This window comes from Syngnathus scovelli, chromosome 8 (assembly GCF_024217435.2).
Source record: "Syngnathus scovelli strain Florida chromosome 8, RoL_Ssco_1.2, whole genome shotgun sequence".
In the NCBI taxonomy this organism is placed as follows: domain Eukaryota; kingdom Metazoa; phylum Chordata; class Actinopteri; order Syngnathiformes; family Syngnathidae; genus Syngnathus; species Syngnathus scovelli.
Window position 1 is genome coordinate 18,773,008 of NC_090854.1, and position 22,406 is coordinate 18,795,413.

The following is a 22,406-nucleotide window of genomic DNA, read 5'->3' on the forward strand; positions in this document are numbered from 1 at the left end:
AGCTGGATCACAATCCTGATCGCTTGAATCAGGTGTGTTGCAGCAGGGTGACATCGAAAACGTGCAGGACACCGGCCGGCCGGCCGGCCAGCCGTCGAGGACCGGAATTGCCTCCCCCTGCCTGCCTTAGGCTTTTTCACTCCATTTTGGGGCGGAGCGCTCCGACTCCCGCGACCTCACACTGGTGGCAGGCAAAGTGCTCATTTGGTAAAGTGAGCTTTGGCGGAGGCGGCGAGCGACGGACGTCCGGCGACATTCGACGAGTCCATCTCGACCAATGCTTCTCTTTTGACTTGGAAATGTTGCGTGTCAATTTGCTACCCTTTGTTTCTTTTCATTTGGATCGTTTGGTCAAGCGAAATGAATAGATGCAGCCAGCCCATAATGACCAAAAAGTCTCTTCCCAATTCCACGACATCCCCTGACCGACCGGATGATTCTTTTATTCAAGTCATTCTGATCCTAAAGAATTCGTCCTAGAAAGCGCACGCGGGCACAAAAGAAAACAATGAAACTGCTTCATCAGTAATAACGATAACAATTGGACACGTCGTGAGAGAATGATGATGAGGAGGAGGAGGAGGAGGATGATGATGACGCACGGCCCGCCCGTCCGTGTGTGCGCATCCCCGCGGGCGGACGTGCGCGCGACCGCGCAGCGGCTGAAGCTCCTCTTGGCGCGCTTCATCTTCATCGTCGTCGCGTTCCTGCCCGAGGTAAGCAGCGCAAGTGACGTATGGAGCAGGAGCGCGATGGATGGATTGACTTTGACGTCATCAATTGATGCTTAATTGAATGCAAGTCAGGCTCGGCTCGTTGCCGTGCGCGCTCGTTACTCGCTTCTTGGTCGCTCGCGCCCGGTTGCTTTCGATGAGTACGCGCGTGCGCGTGCCTCTTGATGGCAAAGTCGAGGAAGGCGGAAGAATCCTGCAAAGGGACTTTTTCGTCCCCCGCCGGGTCGTGCGTGCGAGCAGATCGGGGTGTGTGTGGGGGTCTCTATGACGTCATCTGCTGCGAGACGTCATGAAAAGTCAGCGGGGTGGTCTCGCATGACTCGAATCCCGACACTGGGTTCTCTGGGCTCACTTTGGCGACCAGTCCGTTGTCAGTTCGTAGCAACCGCGAGCAAGCAAGCTCAAGTTGGAAGGCTCAAAACATAAGCCACCCTTCGCGAAGCGTTGTTTGACGACAAGTTTTGGTGAGCGACTGCTACACTTCTTCTTCTTCTTCTTCTTCTTCATCCTCATCCTCATCACCATCATCATCATCACCACATACCGCAAAGGGAGCATTTTGCCCATGCACGCCACGTCACCTCGGAAGTGGAGACATTTTAGCCGCATGTCTGTCTGTCTGTCTGTCTGTCAGCCTGTCTACACGCATAACATATTCAGAGCGCTACTGTATGTATTCGCTCAGCTATGTATTGTCTGCATGTGTGTGTATATACAGATAGATAGGTTGTTTTTTGATATATATCGATGTATGGATATGAGCTAGCTGTGTATGTGTACGTACGTATATGTATACTAGGTGGCAGACAGGCCTGAAGCTGGCTGGCTTGGCAGCAGCAAGGAGCCAGCCTCGTGATGCGGGTCCTCGTGGACCCGTTCCTCCGCGGTGACAACATTTTAAGAGGCCTTGCCCCCCCACGTGACTAACCAGCAGCGCTGTTGCCGAGCGTTTTTGTGTAGCAGAGGCGCCACTTTTGCTGTCTTTGCGCCTTCCTTTTTCAAACTCCTCTTTGCGGTGTAGCGCGTGTGCGTCTCGTCGACGAGAGCAGGAGCCGTCGGTCGGTCGGTCGGTCGGTCGATCGGTCGGTCCAAACGGTGTCATGCCACGCGCCCCGCCTAATATTCACTCAGAAGGCACAGTGGCGGAAAAAAAAGCAATAAATGGTTCTTTCCACTCAAAGGCTGGCGCACGCCATCCGTAATCCTCTTTGTGCGGGCGCTCGTTGCTGACTTGCAAAAGAAAAATGTGGCAGCCAAAGTGAGGAGGAAATGGACTTCTTGGATGTCGGCAACTTTGCCAAGGTCCTTTTGGAACAAACACAAGGCCGACTTGAGAGCAAGCGTAACTTGCAGAATTTGGAAGGAAGGAAGGAAGGAAGGAAGGAAGCACTTGAACTGTATTGACAAACATGAGCCATGAATGCGCTAGCTGTTAGCTTGACGCAAGGCTAGTAGCAGCGCCCAAACTCAAGTGGGGACAAGTGTAGCGATGTGTGTAGTGTTGTGTATTGTGCGCATGACTGTTTGTAGTGTTTGTGTACTCTGTGTGTATCTATCCCATCTGACAACAGGAAGCGGTCGCCAGCCGGCACACCCAACCAAGCGGTTGCCAGCCAATCGCAAACTGACAAGCAGGCAAGCAAGCAAGCAAGCAAGCAAGCAAGCAAGCAAGCAAGCAAGCAAGCAAGCATTTGCGCCCACACTCACGCCGACACGTACGCCGACCAAATAATAGCACTCCGTCGAGTCATTTGTGCGTGGTGTGGTTAGCGACACGTGGCGTCACTCTAAACAGATGTCCGCGGCCCCGCCTCTTCGGTGATGGACGGGCGACGTGGAAAGCGGCGGCGCCGCTCGCGCACTCTGACAAGTTGTCGCGGTGCGGCAACAATGTGGCTCGTTAGCGGCAGGTGAGGACAAAGGCGGCGCTGCTGACCTTCATTTTGAAAAATCACTTCCAGCCTTTCAAGCACCTCAAAATGGTTCATCCTCCAAAGCACAAGCACGTGTCACCTTCACCATCGCGCAACATTTCTTTGTCTTTGACTTAATTTGCATCAAGTGGAACAAAGCGCAAGCAGAGAATGTTCAAACGAAGGAACGCAAATCAAGTGATTTTCATCTTCTAGGATGAAAGAGCGGGTGGGGGGGCAAACAGGTTGGGGGGGCCCAAACGGCATACTGCGGAACCAGATATGGTGTAGCTCCACTTGGATCAGCTCTCTCTCTCTCTCTCTCTCTCTCTCTCTCTCTCTCTCTCTCTCTCTCTCTCTCCACATCCATAGCGGTAGTTATTCTCTTCCCTCCTGTCGTTTTGGGTCCTCGCGGGCGTCCATCTTGTTTATATTTCCACCTCTTTGTCCTCGCCTGCTGCCCTCGCTGTAGCGCCCTCCCCGCACTCCCCCCCACCCACGCTGCGCCCCTCCCCCACATCATGTCTTGATCTATGCAGCGCATTGTGCGCAGCGGCACTGACGGAGCAGCGCGGCGCCAACTGGCGACGGGCAAACCACGCGCACTCTCCATCAAGGTGCAGTGAGCATTTGCAGCCTGCAGACAAGGCACACTTCTTGCTCCACACAAGAGCCATGCCATGCCATGCCATGCCATGCCCTAATCGTCTTGGGTCGGCCTCCAAACTCAGGACCGAATTGAGAATTGGGAGCTATGAAAGTGCCGGCGGTCTCGGCTCGTTCGCACTTCCCCCATGAGCCTGTTGATGTGCCGACGGCTTGGACGTCTTTTGCATGGGCGAGGCGGTCGCTTTGAGCCGAGCCATCCGTCCAAATCCAAGCCGCGTCGCCAGCCAGCCAGCCAGCCAGCCAGCCAGCCAGCCAGCCAGCCAGCCAGCCAGCCATCCAGCGAGCGCTCCGCTCGGACGCGCCGCTCGGCCTTGATGCAAACACAAAGCGACAGCAGCAGCGGCAAGCCGCTTCCGCCCATCAGCCGGCTCGCCTGTCACACGTGCGTGCGTGCGTGCCTGCGCGCTGTCACTTTTCATTAGGCCTCATTTGGCGGCCACTCACTGTTAGCTTGTTTCTCGGCCGCGTCCGTTTGCTCCCGTGGAAATGCTGGGCTCACAACAAAAGTCAAAACCAACCAAATCGAGACAAGACAGACTGATAAATGGCCTTGTTTTTCTGGCAAAAGCAACGACGGGGAGCGTTGCGGTCGCTCGGCCCTCCCTCCTCGCACTTGGCCGTGAAATTGCCCAGCGTTCCGCTTCAAGTCGTCTCAAACGGAAACGTTTCTCCAATGGCGAACCTTTGTTAGCCGCTAGTCGTTAGCCGCCAGTCTTTGTTAGCCGCGGTCTTTGTTAGCCGTCATTCGTTAGCCGCCAGTCGTTAGCGGGGCAGCGGCCAATAGCCGTCACATCACGCAGCAGGGCGCACACAGAGGCAGTCAGGTAGGCGAACCCAGGGAGCGCACGTGCCTGCGGGCTTTGACACCTACCACTTGGTGGCGCCGCCAAGCAAAATGGCTGACGTCTGGCCAAAACGCTCCCTCCCATCATCAGCCGAAGAATCCTAACGCCACTTCTTCTCCTTCCTCTGGTCAAGCGCCTCCATGTCCGACGTTTATCGGCCAGCGCGATGACTTCACGTGGGAGCGCCGGTACGTCCCGAGAGCTGCGTGTGTCGTATGTGCGTGCGCTGCTCTGATTGCAAAAGCCCGCTTGCCTGCCGTTTACGTTCATGCATGTGCATCTTTCCTACGTTTGCATGCACGTGTGCACTGTGGTTTTAGGCGTGCACGTCTAAGTGTGCTTTACGTGCACTTCCCGCAGCCAATGGCGTGGCACCTCCCCCTGTGACGGGCAAGGCATCCCTGTTGCCGCAGCGACCGCTCGCCGCAGCCAACTTCCTGTGCCCGGAGGCCAGCTCATCAGGTAGGCGGCTGTCAATCCACCATCACCACGCTCGCAATGAGGCGCCGGTGAATATTCATGCTGGCTAACGAGTCGCCTGCCACCAAAAAGGTGTCGCGCGTCGCACGCCTCGCCGGCGCCGATTAATCCGTCAAACAAAGCTAATTGGATGGCGGCGTCTTGTCAAAAACAAGGCGAAAGACTCGATCTGCGAAGCGGGGCCATTGTGCTCAGCGGACGGGGCGGGGCGGGGCGGGGCGGGCCGCTGTCAGTGTTAGGGCCCCATGGCAATGGACAGGGTCGGGTCGGGTCGGGTCGGGCTGGGCCGCTGTCAGGGTTGGAGGCCACGGGGCCATTTTGCGCCCGTTGGCCACTGCAATCTTCTCTTTGCAGAGCCCCAGCATCGTCTGCACCACTTTAGCAGACGTGATTGTGACGCGGGTGCGCGAGTGAAGAGGGCATCTGCGCCCTTTTGCATTGCGTCATCGGGGAGGAGCGCGGCTCGCTGGCTTCCTTCGGGCTAAGCGAACGGTCGCAATTGAGCTGTCAGGGTTATCGCGCGCAACACGTTGATGAACGGTCGGCGGCGGCCGAGGGCGCCGCCGCTCGCTCGTCATCATTAGCGGCGGGACGGAGAGCGGGCCTTTCTGCTGCCGTTGACTCGTTTATCTTCCCCCGTCGCTTTCCGCCGCAGCCACTGCGCTTTTTATCTCCAGCGGCCGCCTTTTTTCCTCTTCTTCCTTTTCTTCTCTTGCTTATCACAGCTCAGATGGCGTTTTTTTCTGCATGTGACTTTCGCTCTTCTTCAGTGGCGCTCAAAGGCAAAGCTTGACTTTGCTCTCCGGACGCGTTGCTGGAAAATTCACCAAATGAAAGGCCAATTTGAATCACGTGCAGGCAAAATGCGGCGGACGCTAAGATTTAGTGCCGCTCTGGCCCTCTTCTCTGCTCTGGCCCTCTTCTCTCCTCTCCTCTCCTCTCCTCTCCTCTCCTCTCCTCTCCTCTCCTCTCCTCTCCTCTCCTCTCCTCTCCTCTCCTCTCCTCTCCTCTCCTCTCCTCTCCTCTCCTCTCCTCTCCTCTCCTCTCCTCTCCTCTCCTCTCCTCTCCTCTCCTCTCCTCTCCTCTCCTCTCCTCTCCTCTCCTCTCCTCTCCTCTCCTCTCCTCTCCTCTCCTCTCCTCTCCTCTCCTCTCCTCTCCTCTCCTCTCCTCTCCTCTCCTCTCCTCTCCTCTCCTCTCCTCTCCTCTCCTCTCCTCTCCTCTCCTCTCCTCTCCTCTCCTCTCCTCTCCTCTCCTCTCCTCTCCTCTCCTCTCCTCTCCTCTCCTCTCCTCTCCTCTCCTCTCCTCTCCTCTCCTCTCCTCTCCTCTCCTCTCCTCTCCTCTCCTCTCCTCTCCTCTCCTCTCCTCTCCTCTCCTCTCCTCTCCTCTCCTCTCCTCTCCTCTCCTCTCCTCTCCTCTCCTCTCCTCTCCTCTCCTCTCCTCTCCTCTCCTCTCCTCTCCTCTCCTCTCCTCTCCTCTCCTCTCCTCTCCTCTCCTCTCCTCTCCTCTCCTCTCCTCTCCTCTCCTCTCCTCTCCTCTCCTCTCCTCTCCTCTCCTCTCCTCTCCTCTCCTCTCCTCTCCTCTCCTCTCCTCTCCTCTCCTCTCCTCTCCTCTCCTCTCCTCTCCTCTCCTCTCCTCTCCTCTCCTCTCCTCTCCTCTCCTCTCCTCTCCTCTCCTCTCCTCTCCTCTCCTCTCCTCTCCTCTCCTCTCCTCTCCTCTCCTCTCCTCTCCTCTCCTCTCCTCTCCTCTCCTCTCCTCTCCTCTCCTCTCCTCTCCTCTCCTCTCCTCTCCTCTCCTCTCCTCTCCTCTCCTCTCCTCTCCTCTCCTCTCCTCTCCTCTCCTCTCCTCTCCTCTCCTCTCCTCTCCTCTCCTCTCCTCTCCTCTCCTCTCCTCTCCTCTCCTCTCCTCTCCTCTCCTCTCCTCTCCTCTCCTCTCCTCTCCTCTCCTCTCCTCTCCTCTCCTCTCCTCTCCTCTCCTCTCCTCTCCTCTCCTCTCCTCTCCTCTCCTCTCCTCTCCTCTCCTCTCCTCTCCTCTCCTCTCCTCTCCTCTCCTCTCCTCTCCTCTCCTCTCCTCTCCTCTCCTCTCCTCTCCTCTCCTCTCCTCTCCTCTCCTCTCCTCTCCTCTCCTCTCCTCTCCTCTCCTCTCCTCTCCTCTCCTCTCCTCTCCTCTCCTCTCCTCTCCTCTCCTCTCCTCTCCTCTCCTCTCCTCTCCTCTCCTCTCCTCTCCTCTCCTCTCCTCTCCTCTCCTCTCCTCTCCTCTCCTCTCCTCTCCTCTCCTCTCCTCTCCTCTCCTCTCCTCTCCTCTCCTCTCCTCTCCTCTCCTCTCCTCTCCTCTCCTCTTCTCTTCTCTTCTCTTCTCTTCGGCAGGCTCGGCGCACCCGCCCCCAGTCAAGGAGATCATCCGCCTGAAGGGATGCACGCTCGTCCCGCCCAACCCCAGTAAGAGTGGCGGCGACGCCAGCGTATGTATATTCTCCATTGTGACGGCGCCGCTGTGTGGCAGGGCTGCCCCCGCCGTCCACCCGGTCGCGGCCGCCCGGCTGCAAGACGGTGTTTGTGGGCGGACTTCCAGAGCGCGCCGGCGATGACATCGTCAGGGAGGTTTTCAGCTCCTGCGGCGACATCGTGGCCTTACGCAAAAGCAAGAAGAACTTCTGTCACATTCGATTCGGCGAAGAGTTCATGGTGGACCGGGCGCTCCGCTTGTCAGGTGACATAGCCAGCTGGCTGGTTGTAGCCCAAAGCCGGACAAATTGCGCCAGCTCTTCTCAACTCGGTCTCTTTTGTCTCGCAGGGTACCGGCTTCATCTGGGCTCGGCGGACAAGAAAGACTCGGGCCGAATCCACGTGGACTTTGCGCAGGCTCGAGACGACTTGTACGAGTGGGAGTGTAAACAGAGACTGCTGCAAGGAGAAAAAGGCCAAGGACAGCAGGAGCCGCCGTCGTTGCCGCCGCCGCCGCCGCCTCCACTCTCCCTCATGCCGTACTTCTCAGAGCAGGAGGCGGCCCTCTTGGCTGAGTGCCTGAAAGGTGAGACGGGGGTTGGGGGCTGAGATGTTGGATAGAATCGGAGCAGGTTGAATGGAAATATTTTGGGTGGCCTACTCTGTTTGCGGAAGGCAGGCAGGCAGGCAGGCAGGCAGGCAGGCAGGCAGGCAGGCAGGCAGGCAGGCAGGCAGGCAGGCAGGCAGGCAGGCAGGCAGGCAGGCAGGCAGGCAGGCAGGCAGGCAGGCAGGCAGGCAGGCAGGCAGGCAGGCAGGCAGGCAGGCAGGCAGGCAGGCAGGCAGGCAGCCACGCAGGCAGCCACGCAGGCAGCCACGCAGGCAGCCACGCAGGCAGCCACGCAGGCAGCCACGCAGGCAGCCACGCAGGCAGCCACGCAGGCAGGCAGCCACACAGGCAGGCAGCCACGCAGGCAGGCAGCCACGCAGGCAGGCAGCTACGCAGGCAGGCACATGCAGGCAGCTTCTTGTTCAAGGCACTCGCTCTTGTTGTGCTTTGTGCGCCGTGTTGTAAGACCTCGCTAATCTGTGCTGGCGCTTTTGACGGGGCCGCCCCTAAAGGCTCCCTAATGCTTCGCCTCGCTGCTCCCATTGTCAGTCAAATGAGCCCAGCCGGGGACTCGGCGCCGGCGGCCCCATCGGATGCCCGAGCTCCCGTGATGGCGCCTTCCATCACAGTCCACCAAAGGACTTGACGTCTCTTTGCTTGTGTGCTGACGTCAGCAGAAAAAGCCAAAGCAAACGTCTGCATGTGTGTGTGCATGCGTGCGTGCGCGCGTGTGCGCGCACTCTCTCCACCAGACAAGCATCGGTTCAGCTGGGCCGCGTCGGTGCTTTTGTGGTGGCTGGACGGCGGGCAGGTGAACCGCGCCAGCGCCAACCACATGTACGCTTTGCTGCAGAGCGCCAACGCGCACGCTGGACGACTGCGCAGAGACGCCGCCCAGCAGCGGCAGGTGCTGCGCAAGGCCAGGGCTGCCTTCCGCTGCGCCCTCGCCACCATCCTCCAGCAGTGTAAGAACAACACGCACGCACGCACGCACGCACGCACGCAAGCCCCCCCCCCACCCCCCCACCCCCCCCCACACACACACACTTTTGGGAACGCCCGCCGACATTCGGCGTTGGGCACGCAAAGAAAGTCTTGAGAAGGGAAAGCGGCCCGACCCATTGGTAAGTACCCGCGCACAGCCTGAGTACACAGTGTACGTCGTCAAGCGCTTGTGCTCCGTTCAGCATTTAGCACGGCGGAGCCCCGCAAACAGATTTCCCATGTCTCGCCCTTCCTCTGCGGCCCAAGTGGACCAGGTCTCGTCCGTCTTGGCGGCGTCGGGGCGACAAAAGTCTCGGGACCACTTCTCCAAAGCTCAGCGCAAGAACATTGAACTGTGGACCAGGCAGTGCCAGGTTGGTACCCGACGTTCGCCTGCCCTTTGGAGGATCACGGTGGGTGGGTTGATTGCCGGCGTCACGGTGGATGCCGGCGTCACCGATCCCGACCCCCTCCATGACCCCAGTCTCGTTCACGCAAAGGTGAGGGGTCGCGATGATGGTGATGAAGGTGACGATGTCGCTGATGATGAAGGCGCCGACGAACGCAGCCTCGTGATGATGAAATTGCTGAAGGCGACGTTGATGTGTTCGCAGGCGGACAGCGAGCAGCTGTCGGGGCTCAGACGACACCGTGACGACGAGGACGAGGACGAGCCAGGTCTTTTCAGGAAGAAGATGAAGACGGCCAAGATGAGCACGTGCGGCCACCGAGACGATGAGGCTTTTGAGGAGGAGGGGGAGGAGCTTCTGAGCCAGGAGGCGGAGCCGCCGAGGGGGGAGGCCTCTGTGCCGCCGCTGCTGCCAGCGCAACAGGTACTTGTCGTCCATTGTTTTTGCGTTGCTCGTGATCTATCTCTGTGTTAAACGCCCACCCTACACCCTAAGCCTTTTTGAGAGCTGACAGGCTGGCTCCAGCTCCAGCTCCAGCTCCAGCTCCAGCTCCAGCTCCAGCTCCAGCTCCAGCTCCAGCTCCAGCTCCAGCCTCCTTTTCATGCTCCACCTTGAACCAAAATGGACAATTTTTGTCACTGGAGCGGCTGGAGGGCGTCATTTGTCCTCATTTATATTTGTCGTCACAAATTGGACGCGCCAGGTCCCCGCCTGGTGGCCGTACGCGGTATTGCAGGCGTCTCGCACTTCCACCCTCCCTCAGGTCCCGTTGCGGGTGGGTGCGCGCGGATGGAGCACGTTAGCCACGATTGGACGAAACTGGCGGGACATTCCTGGACGCATCCGTCATTTCAAGTGTAAACAGCCAATCTTCCAAAGTCATTCCATTTTCCTTGGGATTGATTTGTGCCAGAACAACAACGGGTGCCGTGCCGTGCCGTGGCGCCGCCAGTAGATGCCGTCCCAATTGGCCTCCGTGTGCTCGTGCGTGCCTTGCGCGAAGTGACGTGGAGCCTTTGTCGCATGCCAGGTCTTGAGCCTGCGGGACGATCCGGCGGGCGAGGAGGCGGAGCTACAGCGCGCCCGCACCCAAGCTCACTTCCTGGAGGGGGAGCCGCTGTTGCTGCAGCAGAGTGTACGCCGCTGCAGCCGCCGCCTCGCAAACTCCTTCCGGCTTCCTTCCTCAACTTGTTTGCCGGTGTCAGCAGGTGATGTGCGGCGCGGAGCTGCGGGAGAAGGTCAGCGCTGCGCTCGGACCGCTCGGCTCATGTGCACATCAAGTGACGAGCGTGCTTGCGCCTGCGCCTGCCTTTTGGTCGTCGTCGGCTTGGCACGCGAGTGGAGAAACGGGAGGCGTCTTGGTGTCGGAGAAGGAGGCTCTGCTCCTGGGTAACGTATGCAAATGAGATGCTAATTTGACGACACTGTGGCAATCACGCCCGTTCCACCTTTGGCCAGGCGTGGTGTCGGCTTTCCTGCACGTTCATCCGTTCGGGGCCAACCTGGAATACTTGTGCTCCTACGTGCGCACGCTGGACTGCCAGGTGCGAGCGAGCGAGCGAGCGAGCGAGCTCACACACTTGTGGCGGCCTGTTACGCGCGTGCGCGTACGCGAGAAGGGCACGAAAGGTGACACCATCTTTGTATTAGGTGTCGTCGGGGCAGCTGGAGCGGCTGATGGTGCGTCTGCCCCTCATGTTCCGTCAGGAGCTGAGCGGCGTGGGCGCCACGCTGGAGAAGCGCTGGAAGTTTTGCGGCTTTGACAGCCTCCGCTCCGGCTGAGGTCCGGCGAGGGAAGTCGCCGCCTTTTCTTCCGGCTCGGTGCCGTGGAGGATGAGCGTCCGGGATTTGCGAGCGTATTGTCCTTCATCCTTCAAGTGCGAGTTGAGTTAGTATGAGTCAGCTCAAAAGACTTGGCTGGAAGTCATCAAGGCGGAAGCACTCGGGTTGCGCCCTCGCCGTTGCCCGGCGTTTGACGGCCTACTTTGTTGGCCCATTCAAACAAAAAAGCGCCAGGTCGGGCCGCCAGCTTTGCCACGTTCTTTTTGCCACCGGGCCTTTTCTCTTGAAGGTCTCGTCCGAGCCCGCTCGGCCTCATTTCTCCAGCCGCTTCTTTGTTTTTTCCAGACGTCCGAGCACGCTTGGCAACTTCAACTTTTGACCGTGTGTTTTTGTTTCCAGTTCGCATGGTGTCTTCTTTCAATACTTTGTGTGTTCCAATTAGGAAGCAAAAGGACAAACCTTGCTTTTGTGCACAAATATGGAGAGAAGGGCCAAGTAAGCGCTGAGCTGAGCGAGGACTTGGTCATCTTCTGAAGCTTTAGAAAGGCCCTCTCTATACTTAGCCCTATTGCTGATTCTGGTGCATCTACAGAAATTTTCTTTCATTGATGTGCGCTTTCCCTGTCTGTCTGTCTGTCTGTCTGTCTGTCTGTCTGTCTGTCTGTCTGTCAGTCAAATAAACTCATCAAACCATAGAAAAAGGCTCGTTGGGCTCTCCTTTGGCTCTCGACTCCTTTTCGTGAGCCGTTGTGCCACCTAGCGGCCTCTATTTGTGTTGCGTGCACCGCGCGTTCTCGTGTGCACGCACGCACATACGCACACTCGGGAACGAGCCCGCTTAATTGGAAGAGGTGTCCGCCTGGGACGAAGCAAACTTTTGCCAGGACTGCGCTGTCTCGCGTTTTAAACTTTCGGGCCAGTCACAAGCAATCATTTGCATTTGACGACATGTGGACAAAGCCGTCATTTGCCGTATCGTGTTAGACGGGAAGCAGTTGAGCCAAGTCAAGAACTGGACTCAAGGACGACAGAGAGCGAGAGCGAGAGAGGGGGGGCAGGAGCGACATGACTACACGTGCAGGGCAAAAAAAATAAAAGGGTTATAGGCGCTGGGATGGGGTGTCGCGACTTTACAGATAGGAGCAGCTGTGCTGGACCACTTGTGTAAAGAAATCCCCCCCCCCCCCCCCCCCCCCCCAATGCGGCCAATGACCAATGCGGTGTGAATCCCTTTGACGTCACAGGGGTATAAAGCCCCCCAGCGGAGCAGCCGGCCCTTCTGAGCAGGGTCAGCGTTCCGGGTCCGGACGCTAGCAAAACTACTCGCCGTCCAGGGCCGGTAGTTTTGTTTTGGGGGACTTCTTGGAGGAGCTTCCAAGTGAAGGGAAAGCAAGCAGGAGAAGGAGGACCAGTGTCCATCCCCCCCCGACCCATCCCCACTCCCCATCACCCCAGCCGGCACCCAACAAGTAAGTAACCCCTGTTTGACTCGCCGGACCGGATCGGTCGCCGGTTCGGCCGGGCTCGGCCCGGCGGCGGGCGGTGCGGTGCGCTGCGGTGCGGTGCGGTGGCGACACATTCCCAGAATAGATGTGGAGCTGCGGGATGACTTTTTAAGGGAATGGCCAAGCGCACATGCCACCTGTCAATCAAACTGTGGGGGGGTGGGGGGTTATTTTTAGCGCCTGGTGTCCTGTGCAAAGACACCTTACCCCGCCACAGAGGGTTTTATTTTGAGGAGACGCAACAGCTGCACCAAATTTTATTTTGGTTCTTTGAGGAAAGAAAGAGGACAAGAAAGCTATTTCTAGAAAAAAGCCTCCTGGCAACTTTTAGTTGTTGCAGAAACAAAACTATAATTTATTCTTTTTTTTTTTTTTTTTTAAATCTACGAATCAGAAAGCCAAAAAAGAAAGCCTTTAAATACATTCATGATTTTCCCCCAAACGTGAAATCATGTCATCATTGGGTATGTCACTTGTATTGTATTATATATATATATATATATATATATATATATATATATATATATATATATATATATATATATATATATATATATATATATATATATACATACATACAAATATATTGTATTCTTCACATCTGAATAAGAAGAAAAGAGACGCATAAAGAAGTCCAAGGCAATTTTTCCATGAAAGCGGCTCATCATTTGCGTGAGGCCAAAGTGACAAAAGAGAAATAGTCCCGCCTCACTTTGATTTGACAATGGCGCCACCACCCATAACAGAATGGCCCGGAATTTGGATGAAAAGTGAGATGAATTGACAGCATCATCAAAATGCTCATTTCCTGGAATCTTTTGAAAATCAAGACTCCCTAGCTTCCATTTCAGGAAAATGATGTTTGAAAGATGTGTTGCAATTCATCATCAGGAGAAAAAAGATGGCTTCCCCAATGCTAACGAACCACTTGTGGGACTTTTGCCTTCTTTTTCTCTCCCGTCTTTGCTTTTTGGATGCCTTCCACGTCGGTGTTGAGCTTTGCTGGCGTTTTCTCGCTCGGCCCTGCTTTTGTTCTTCATTTGTCACCGTCGGACCGTTTGCAGCTACGAGCTAGCCTTCCTGTTTGCACCTTTGGCCACTCCAATCAAATTGGCCCAAGAGGCCGGACGGACCAAATAGTCTGCAGGCGCGCTAAGTGGATGCGCCGGTCCGAGATAAGAAGTCAGGTGACCGGCGTTATCTCCGTGACGGGCGGCAGGCCCGATAACGCTCGGTCGGGCCTCGTGTACAGTCTCGGCGTCCTCGAAAGGGGATCGGGGAGCAAATATACGCCTCGAACGAGCAACCGATGACGTCCATACACGCCGGGGACGTTTTTGTCTGCCCCTGGACCCGACCGACCCGTTCTTCCGAGCATGGCCGCCGACAAGTTGAAAAACAAAAGCAAGCATCTGGCGAGGTCCGCGTGTCCAATGGCCGCCGCTGTCATTGTCAGGGAGCCGAGCAAGCCGACATGTCGACTCAGCAGGCGCCGACTTTCACGCAGCCGCTTCAGAGCGTGGTGGCACTAGAGGGTAGTGCCGCCTCGTTCCAGGCGCAAGTGAGCGGTAAGACCCGTCCGTCTGTCCGTCCGCCTGTCCGTCCGCGAGGCAGCTCGCCGTTTGACCCCGCTTGCCGTCCCCGCGGCCCAGGCGATCCGGTTCCCGAGGTGTCGTGGTTCCGCGATGGCGCCGCCTTGCCCGGCGTTCATGTCTCGTTCAGCGACGGCCGCGCTGTTCTGAGCATCGACGCCGTCACGCCCGCGCACGGTGGGAGGTTTTCCGTCCGGGCCACCAATGGAGCAGGACAAGCCACCAGCACCGCCGAACTCCTTGTAACAGGTGAGAGGTCGCCTTCGATGCCACAAGTGAGGAAAGTGCGCTGGGCTAGGCTCGGCCGAGACAGAGCCCCGTGGCAAGGAGCCAACGGCCTAGGCCAACGTTGACTTTGCTTTGAATGAAACTAGTGTACATTTTTCGGATTTGATGAAATAGTAGGTGATCACCAGTTGCGCTTAGTACCACTTGGCGGCGTGAAAATAACGTTTTTTGCCAAGATAAATGACTGATGGGGAGAAAGGTCCATCACGCATTCGTCGACGCGCCGTCGTGGAATAAAGTCTGCCGAGGGAAGCGAACCGAGAGCACTTTGAAAGGAAGGAAAGACTCGGGCTTTTGCTCCAGTGTGGCTTTTGAGCTGCTGCGGCTCGTGTGTCCCCCCCCCATGCAGCCGAGACGGCGCCACCTAACTTCCTTCAGAGACTTCAGAGCGCCTCGGTGCGGCAGGGCAGCCAGGTCCGACTGAGCGTCCAGGTCACGGGCATCCCGCCGCCCGTCGTCAAGTTCTACCGCGAGGGCGCCGAGATCCAGAGCTCGGCCGACTTCCGCATCGTCCGCGACGGGGACCGCTACAGCCTGCTGATCGCCGAGGCCTTCCCGGAGGACTCCGGGACCTACTCGGTGACGGCCAGCAACAACAGCGGCCGGGCCACGTCCACCGCCGAGCTGCTGGTCCAAGGAGAAGAAGCCGTCCCTGCCAAGAAAAGCAAGACCGTTGTCCTGGTCGCCACCGCCGGCGGCGCCTCTCAGACGGGAGTCCGCAAGGTGAGCCGCGCTCGCGCTTTCCCTCGCCCCCTCGTTTATGGACAAAAGGAAGGAGTGGCTCCTTCTCGTGAGCGGCGTTTGATGGCGTGGCTGTCGGCTGTCCTCGACTTTGCGCTCAAGGTGGAGACCGGCTTCCAGATGCAGGCGGAGAGCGCAATGATGACTCAGCAGAGCGCAATGATGACCCAGCAGAGCGCAATGATGAGCCAGCAGAGTACAATGATGACTCAGCACCTGGCTCACAGGACCCCACCCAGGGTCCCGCCAAAACCCACATCCAGATCGCCGCCCTCCTACCTGAGCAAGGTGACGGGCGGACGCCAGCAGTCCCCGTCGCCCGTCCGCCACGTGAAAGGACCGGCGCCGGCGCCCGTCAGGTGAGGTGGCCCTCTGGCTCTCCCAGCCCTCAGCGTTGGGCGTAGTAGAAAGGAGTGCAAAATGGATAGCGCTTCCCACCCAAAAAAAATCTCGTCTGTAGGTCCGTGTCGCCCTCCACCCGAGTGTCCGTGTCCGTGTCCCCCATCAGACCTGTCAAGTCGCCCGCGCTCACCCGGAAGCAGGTGAGAAAGGGCGGAAGCGCCCACTTCCTTCCTTCCTTCCTTGCCCCCTTGCTTCCTTGCCCCCTTGCTTCCTTGCCCCCTTGCTTCCTTGCCTCCTTGCCTCCTTGCTCCCTTCCTTCCTTCCTTCCTTCCTTCCTTCCTTCCTTCCTTCCTTCCTTCCTTCCTTCCTTCCTTCCTTCCTTCCTTCCTTCCTGCTGACGTTGTGCGCTGTTCGCAGGTGTCTGTGTCGCCCGAGGTGCCGCCGCCCTGGAAGCGCGGCGACCACACGGCCCGCGCGGTGGAGCAACGGCGAGAGCAGCAGACGGTCATCGTCAGAGAGGTCAGCTCCGAGGCCGACGGGGTGGGTCGACTTTGGGCCGACTCCAAGGTCAAGCTTTGGGTGGGGCTGGCTTCTTCCAAAAGATGGCATGGCTTGCGCCAAATTTGACGCAGCTTGATTTGCAGCTTCACCTTGAATGGTGTGATTGATTCATTCTCAACATAGCCACGCCCCCACTTAGGGGTGTGCAAACATCCTTTCAGTATTTGCCTATTTTTCGCATGATGCGTCACTTTATCGGTCGCTGTTACGTTTTGGTGAATCTTTGAGGCGAGAGAGGCGAGTGGGCTTTGAATACAAGTGCACAACTCGAGCAAACTGTCTTCTTTTGTCAACTTCCCGCCAGGTCGAGCAAGCGTCCCAGGCGGGTCGCAGTGTTGCCGTGGCGACGGTGGTGGCCGCTGTGGATCAGGCCCGCGTCCGCCGGGGGCCGCCGGATGCCACCGAACAGGTGATGCATTTGAGTCCTCGGGAAAGACGGCGTTTGCGCGCATCCTCGTCGTACTAGTACAGGAGTCGGGTTCTAAAAGTACACCGGTTGATATTTAGTCCTTGAACTGGAGATCCGACAGGTACGTTCTTTGTCCTCAGCGTTGTCTATGCACTCGTAACGACCGTGCCATCTTTGAGTCGCGCTTAACGACTGCTGATTTGTCACACATTCATGGAAAAATGTTGCGAGCAAGTCACGTTCGTTCTCCCACTGCAATCAATTCAGTTCAATATGGTCGACGCGCTCAGACCGCCTTCTGCTAGGAAGCTGTCATCGGACAAAAAGGTGCACTAGTCACGGCTGCACCGATTTGTCTGCTTAGTGAGGGCAAAGCGTGTCCGAGTCGATGGCCCTGAGATGGAGGCTAAGAAATGGGCGTCCTGACGGTTGCGTTGCATCAACAGGCGCAGGCTGGCGAGCAATTGCAAATGGCGGCCGCAGAGGCGCTTCACACGGCGGCAGAGGCGGCTCGGCGGGACGCCGTCGTGGTGGAGGTGAAGAAGCAGCTCACCACCGAGAAACATTTTAAAGAGATGCCGCCCGAACCCGTCGCAGCTGTCGCAGTCGCCGCCAAGTCCACCGAAACCAAAAAGACCACCAAGACCACCGAGGTCACCGAGACCACGCAGGTCAGCCCGCTCGAGCGCTGGCACTTTTGCGCCTTTGGCCAGTCGACTCATTGTGCGGCTCACCCCAGATTGCGTGGACAGCCTCCGCCTCCCGCACGGATGCCGCCTCGGCTGCGCTTCCGCATTTCACTGTGGCCAAAGTCGCCGTCCCCAAAGCCGAAGTCACCCGAGAGGTAAGGGGAGCCGCTGGCGTGCCTCACCGCGACCATGTCACCGTTCAAATTGCGTCCTGAAGCGGCCCAATCGTGGCCCAACCGTGGCCCAACCGTGGCCCAACCCTGGCCCGACCGTGGCCCGACCGTGGCCCGACCGTGGCCCGACCGTGGCCCGACCGTGGCCCGACCGTGGCCCGACCGTGGCCCAACCGTGGCCCAACCGTGGCCTCGTATACGCACGGACCGACAATGGTGTGAAGCCACCGGCGGCCGTCTTACCTTGCCCATCACTAAGTCAGCCTTGGTCGTTTCGTTTCTGTGTGGACCACGTGTGGCGTGCACTTGTCTAGGAAATGCGCACTTCATGGGGACCAATAGAATTTTGCAAGGTATAGCGCTCGGTGCTACTTAAATCTTTTCACGAGCATCAAGCATGAAACAACAGCAAAGCCCGACGCTGCGAAATGTCAAGCCATCCTCTGGAGGGTGGGATTGGCGATACTGCGGGCATGCTGGCTGCAAAGAGTCACGTTGACTCGTGTCAGTCAAAGAAGAACAGAAGTTGTCAGTAAGAGTGGCAACGTAAGATGGCTGCGCTCTGGCTATCCTTAGACCGTTCCTCCACAAGTCTGCAGCTAGTACAATCCGCCTTCCTGGGCCACTTCCTTCTCTTCCTCCTCCTCCCACATTGCGTCAAGAATATGGCGGGGGGGGGGGGCTTGAATACAAAATACCCACCCCGCCCCGGCCCGGCCCGACGGCTAACCTTTTGTTTCCGGGCCAGGTGTCGATGGCGGGCTTGGCCATGGCCACCCTGCACAAAGAGCTATCGTCCCCCTCCGCACCCAGAAAAGTCATCAAGCCCGTCCACTCGCCCAGCCCGGTCCGCCGGGCGACGGCCACGGCCACGACGGAGGTTCGCGTGGCGCCCCCCTTCAAAGTTGAGACGCAGGTAGTGGGCCTTTACGCCAAGGAGGAGTTTGAAGACTTGGAGCCTCAGGTTGGTCACACCCTCATTTGGTTCTCTCCTGAGGATTTTGGGAAGTGCAATCAATTGATTCTTGATGGTTCAAAAGCCAGCTTGCAAGCACGGGCACCGGACTGGTTCTGAGCACGTTGTTATTTATGTCTCAGGAGGCGCTGGCGGCGTCCCCGGCTGACCGGCAGGAGGCTGTGGTGCCACCCGCCCTGCTTGAGGTAAGTACAACTTCAAATGAGATCTTTGAGATCTGTCCGGGCTGAGGCTTTCCGGCCTGCGTTTCATGACAGCGTGAGGTCTTCGTTGGCCATACAGCCTAGCATATAGCGCAAACCCCGCCTGGAAGTTTGTAAATCCCGCCTGCTCGACCCGCCCGTTTCTCTGTTGAGATTGGAGCGCGTGTCCCCTCAGGGCCTGAAGAACGTGACGGTGACGGAGGGCGAGTCGGCCACGCTAGAGTGCCAGTTCGGCGGGCGGCCGACCCCCGAGGTCACGTGGTTCCGAGAGGACTACAAGATGGAGAGCTCCATCGACTTCCAGATCAGCTCGGAGGACGGCCGGGCGCGGCTCTTGATCCGCGAGGCTTTTGCCGAGGACAGCGGGCGCTTCACCTGCACCGCCACCAGCCGGGCCGGCACCGTCAGCACGTCCTGCTACCTGCTTGTCAAAGGTGACATTTTACACCTTGTCGTTCATGTCAAATCAACAATCACCATTTAAGTACGTATTTCATCACACCTAATTCAGTTCACAAAATGAACTGGTTGGTTTATCAAACAAGCACCTACGCTCATTCATTTTCATGAATCGGGCAAATCATTCTCTGATAAACGGACCCATCGTCTGGCGCGCCGCTTGTGTCGATTGACGTGCGCGGCTAAATGAATCCAAAGTCAAGAAACGACGGCATTTGTGCGCTGTAAGCCCGGCGGCCCCGCCCTGAACGTACGCTCCTGCCCCTGTCTTGCAGTTTCCGAAGAAGCGGAAAGCCGGGAGGACGCGACGGCCAAGACGACGGTCGTGACCACCGTGACGACAACGGGCGAAACGTGAGTCCCGATGGCCAGCTCCGAGCTTTGCAAAACATTTTCTCTCTGCGGACAGCTTTGTGCGGGGCGTTCTAACCCAAACGAGCATCGTCATTGTGTCGCTCGTCACTCAAAGCACTCACTGGTTGAAACGGAGGGGAATGCCCTTGGTGGGTCCGTTCGTCGGTCATCGTGTTGTATTCTGGATATCGCGAAAAGGAATGTTTGCGCTTCCAAAGCACAACACACGCAAGCGCACAGAAAGCTGCGTTGAGGCAACGCGGCTCTTCCAAGAGGAGAAAGACCGTACGCTTGCGAGTGCTGTCTCCAGGCGGCGCTTTTTGAATCGTCGAGGCTGGTTTGGTTAGCCCGCTCGGGGCCTGTCGCGCGCTCGTCTTCACCGCGCCTCGTGTCCGCCCGTCAGTGTTGCCGCCGAGACCGAGGAGCACGTGTCGGCGGAGGTGAGCGGCGGAGAGGCCGCCGCCCCCTTCTTCGTCCGCAAGCCGACGGTCCAGAAGCTGGTGGAGGGGGCCGCCGTGGCCTTCTGCTGCCAAGTGGGAGGGAACCCCAGACCGCACGTCGTCTGGAAGAAAAATGGCGTCGTCCTCGCCACCGGATACAGGTAGACCCCGCCCTCCTGATCTTATCCCGTCGATGCTCACAACTTTACCTCCACTCTTTTTAGATACAAGGTGACCTACAATAAAGAGACGGGCGAAAGCCAACTGGAGATCTCCATGACGTTCGCCGATGATGCCGGGGAATATTCCGTCTTTGCCAAGAATTCGCACGGCGAAGCCTCAGCCTCCATCAGCCTGCTGGAGGAAGGTAACGGCGTCCCAACTGCTCGCGTCCCAACTGAGGCGAGGACGGGCGGGTGAAAAGCGCTTTGCTTTGCTTTGCCGTGTCCGCAGAGGAGTACGAAGCCTACATGAAGCTGCACCTCGCCGCGTATAAAACCGAAGTGACGACAATGATGACTACGGAGGCGGCGGCGGTGGCCGTCGAGGAACAAGTCGAGTCCACGCTCGTGAGCGGATACCAGGCGCTCCACAAGAGAGGCGCCACCCCGATGAGCTTTGTCTCAGAAACGGTACTCGGCCCTCATTTCGCGCATTTAGCGAATACGTCATGACTCCACTCGGGTGGATGTCTGTTGTGTGCTCATGGGTTCCTTCCTGTTGGTGTACCGTGTGGAGAAAAATTGCAGTTCATGACAGACAGGCTGACAGTTGAGCGTTTTTTGCAGGAATTCCTTATGTCGGCCTTCGAGGAGCGGATCATTCAGGAGATTGAAATGCGCATCCTGAGGATTACTTACGCACAACTGCTTAGTGAGGATGGCGAGCAGATGGCGAGCGCGCCGGAAGACGGGGCCATGGCGCCCACCTTCGACACGCTGGTGAAAAACTACCGCATCGTGGAGGGAATGGGCGTCACCTTCCACTGCAAGATGGCCGGCGTGCCGCCGCCCAAGGTGAGGGGCCGCCCGGGGACAAGCTGGCAGCACTCGTGTACATTCAGTCGCCGCGATGCCTTTGGTCGGTTCAGAACAGCCAGCCTTTAGAAAAGCAGCACACACACATGCCTGACCACTTTCTGTCCTTTTTAGGCCAGAAAGCGCATGAATTGATCCAATTTAGATCCTTGATTTAAAACCAACCACCGTTGAACTCTTTCGAGGCGTGTCATATTCGGCACCGGCTTGAGCTTGTGTCCTTGGTTGGGCTCTGACAGATTGCTTGGTACAAAGACGGTCAGCGCATCCGTGACGGCGGACGCTACCAGGTGGAGGTCCTGCAGGACGGGCACGCCAGCCTGCGACTGGCCACCGTTCTGCCCGAGGACGAGGGCGTGTACACCGCCCTCGGCAGCAACGTGAAGGGAAACTCCGTCAGCTCGGGGAAGCTCTACGTGGAGCCTTCTGGAATCGTGTCGCCTCAGAGATACACGCCGCAGCCGCCGGCCATGCAGAGGATCCAGTATGTAGCCGATGAGGGCCTTGAGGAAAGCGCCTCGGCCGGCGGGGCCAAAGGCTTTGGAGTCCATTCCAGTGTGTGTGTTCTTAGGTCTGAATCCCCGCGCTCGCTGAGCCGCTCCCCAGCCCGCTCCTCCAGCCGCTCTCCCAGTCGCTCTCCCGGACGTTCTCCCGCCCGAAGGCTCGACGACACAGACGAGGCTCAGCTGGAGCGACTCTACAAGCCCGTCTTTGTGGTGAAGCCCACCTCGCTCAGATGCTCCGAGGGGCAAACTGCCAGATTTGACCTGAAGGTGGTGGGCAGACCCATGCCGGACACCTACTGGTTCCACAACGGTGAGAGGCAGGCGAATGGAACGCAAGGGCCCAGCAGCGGCTTTTTTACAGGGTGTCCTAATCCACAGAAGCACCGTTTAGAAGCACCCAAATCTGATTTCAATGTCGGGAGATAACGTCAAACAGCGAAGAAGAGTAACAGAGGACTAATACTCGATGACTTGACTTGTTTGCCTCCAGGACAACAAATCATCAATGACTACACGCACAAGATAGTGGTTAAGGAAGACGGCATTCAGTCCATGATCATCGTCCCCGCCATGCCCCAGGACTCGGGAGAGTGGACGGTTGTGGCTCACAATCGAGCCGGGCGCACCACCATCACGGTGACTCTGACCGTCGAAGGTAAGCGAGCGTCCCGCACGGCTCATTCCCGCCTTCCTGGGTGGCGCTTGACCCTTTGCGGCCTCTCTGCTCCCAGCCCGAGAAAGCTTGACGCGTCCTCGGTTCGTGGAGAAGCTGAAGAACATGACGGTCAAACAGGGCACTCTGGTGGAGTTGGCCGTTAAGGCCATCGGAAACCCGGTGCCTGACATCGTGTGGCTGAAGAACAGTGACATCGTCAGCCCGCACAAGCACCCGCAAATCAAGTAGGTGTCTGTCTGCGTGTAGCCAGGCGTGGACTGGGCTCTACTCGAGAACTCTTTAGAACATTTCACCTTCGATCCAAAACACGGCCACACGGGAGTCGTTGAACCGTAGCGCCATCAGGTGTAAAGCAACTGGCAAACATATCTTCGGTGGGGGATGCCGGAGATGGAGTCGGGCGGGGTCTTCCTCCAAAAGAGGGGGGATCGAGGATTTACAACCTTCTCAATATTTACCACTCGTCGCTCCGGAGGTGAATAAGATTGCGTGTCTCTTATCCGGCTGCTACTTTGCATCCTCCTCGGCATGGAGCAAAGGGGGAGATGTCCTTCCTAACCGAGGAGATTTCGGTCCACTCCGTGAAACGT

The 22,406-nt window shown here is 57.8% G+C and overlaps 2 protein-coding genes across 17 annotated transcripts in view; both read left to right on the top strand.

Annotated features, from left to right (window-relative positions):
* The first annotated feature begins 545 nt into the window (after nt 1-545).
* LOC125973816 (ecto-NOX disulfide-thiol exchanger 1) lies at nt 546-11,569 on the top strand. 4 transcript variants are annotated; one of them, XM_049728332.2, is made up of 13 exons: nt 546-716; nt 4,295-4,349; nt 4,522-4,623; nt 7,005-7,076; nt 7,141-7,347; nt 7,432-7,668; nt 8,442-8,654; nt 8,941-9,047; nt 9,288-9,506; nt 10,114-10,218; nt 10,289-10,472; nt 10,542-10,627; nt 10,734-11,569. In XM_049728332.2, exons 1-13 carry the CDS (start codon nt 561-563, stop codon nt 10,863-10,865), a joined length of 1,875 nt encoding a protein of 624 aa, XP_049584289.1. In that variant the 5' UTR covers nt 546-560; the 3' UTR covers nt 10,866-11,569. The 4 variants fall into 4 exon arrangements, with proteins under 4 accessions (XP_049584289.1, XP_049584286.1, XP_049584287.1 ...); XM_049728329.2 differs by having other exon boundaries at nt 8,941-9,506; XM_049728330.2 differs by having other exon boundaries at nt 8,941-9,506; nt 10,292-10,472.
* A 576-nt stretch (nt 11,570-12,145) lies between these two features.
* The window catches only part of ttn.2 (titin, tandem duplicate 2), a 163,952-nt gene continuing 153,691 nt past the window's right edge, over nt 12,146-22,406 (top strand). For 7 of the 13 annotated variants that reach the window (XM_049728287.1, XM_049728288.1, XM_049728289.1 and 4 more), the window contains exons 1-22: nt 12,147-12,334; nt 13,827-13,938; nt 14,023-14,211; nt 14,600-14,973; nt 15,094-15,350; nt 15,452-15,533; nt 15,751-15,852; nt 16,199-16,303; nt 16,750-16,974; nt 17,043-17,147; nt 17,914-18,129; nt 18,264-18,326; nt 18,520-18,778; nt 19,079-19,157; nt 19,561-19,758; nt 19,822-19,964; nt 20,051-20,229; nt 20,386-20,613; nt 20,874-21,118; nt 21,206-21,450; nt 21,631-21,795; nt 21,872-22,040. In XM_049728287.1, coding sequence (XP_049584244.1) covers nt 13,845-13,938; nt 14,023-14,211; nt 14,600-14,973; nt 15,094-15,350; nt 15,452-15,533; nt 15,751-15,852; nt 16,199-16,303; nt 16,750-16,974; nt 17,043-17,147; nt 17,914-18,129; nt 18,264-18,326; nt 18,520-18,778; nt 19,079-19,157; nt 19,561-19,758; nt 19,822-19,964; nt 20,051-20,229; nt 20,386-20,613; nt 20,874-21,118; nt 21,206-21,450; nt 21,631-21,795; nt 21,872-22,040 — 3,722 coding nt within the window. In that variant the 5' untranslated portion in view covers nt 12,147-12,334; nt 13,827-13,844. Of the gene's footprint in view, nt 12,335-13,826; nt 13,939-14,022; nt 14,212-14,599; nt 14,974-15,093; nt 15,351-15,451; nt 15,534-15,750; nt 15,853-16,198; nt 16,304-16,749; nt 16,975-17,042; nt 17,148-17,913; nt 18,130-18,263; nt 18,327-18,519; nt 18,779-19,078; nt 19,158-19,560; nt 19,759-19,821; nt 19,965-20,050; nt 20,230-20,385; nt 20,614-20,873; nt 21,119-21,205; nt 21,451-21,630; nt 21,796-21,871; nt 22,041-22,406 lie in introns of all 13 variants that reach the window. The other 6 variants (XM_049728281.1, XM_049728286.1, XM_049728282.1 and 3 more) reach the window with 1 other exon arrangement.

Excerpts from the sequence above, each read along its gene's own strand:
- LOC125973816 (XM_049728329.2), top strand. The coding sequence starts at position 561 with ATGATGATGAGGAGGAGGAGGAGGAGGATGATGATGACGCACGGCCCG. Across the intron at positions 4,624-7,004 it reads CCCGGAGGCCAGCTCATCAG|GCTCGGCGCACCCGCCCCCA; the intron begins GTAGGCGGCTGT and ends TCTCTTCGGCAG. Across the intron at positions 10,628-10,733 it reads TGCGCACGCTGGACTGCCAG|GTGTCGTCGGGGCAGCTGGA; the intron begins GTGCGAGCGAGC and ends TCTTTGTATTAG.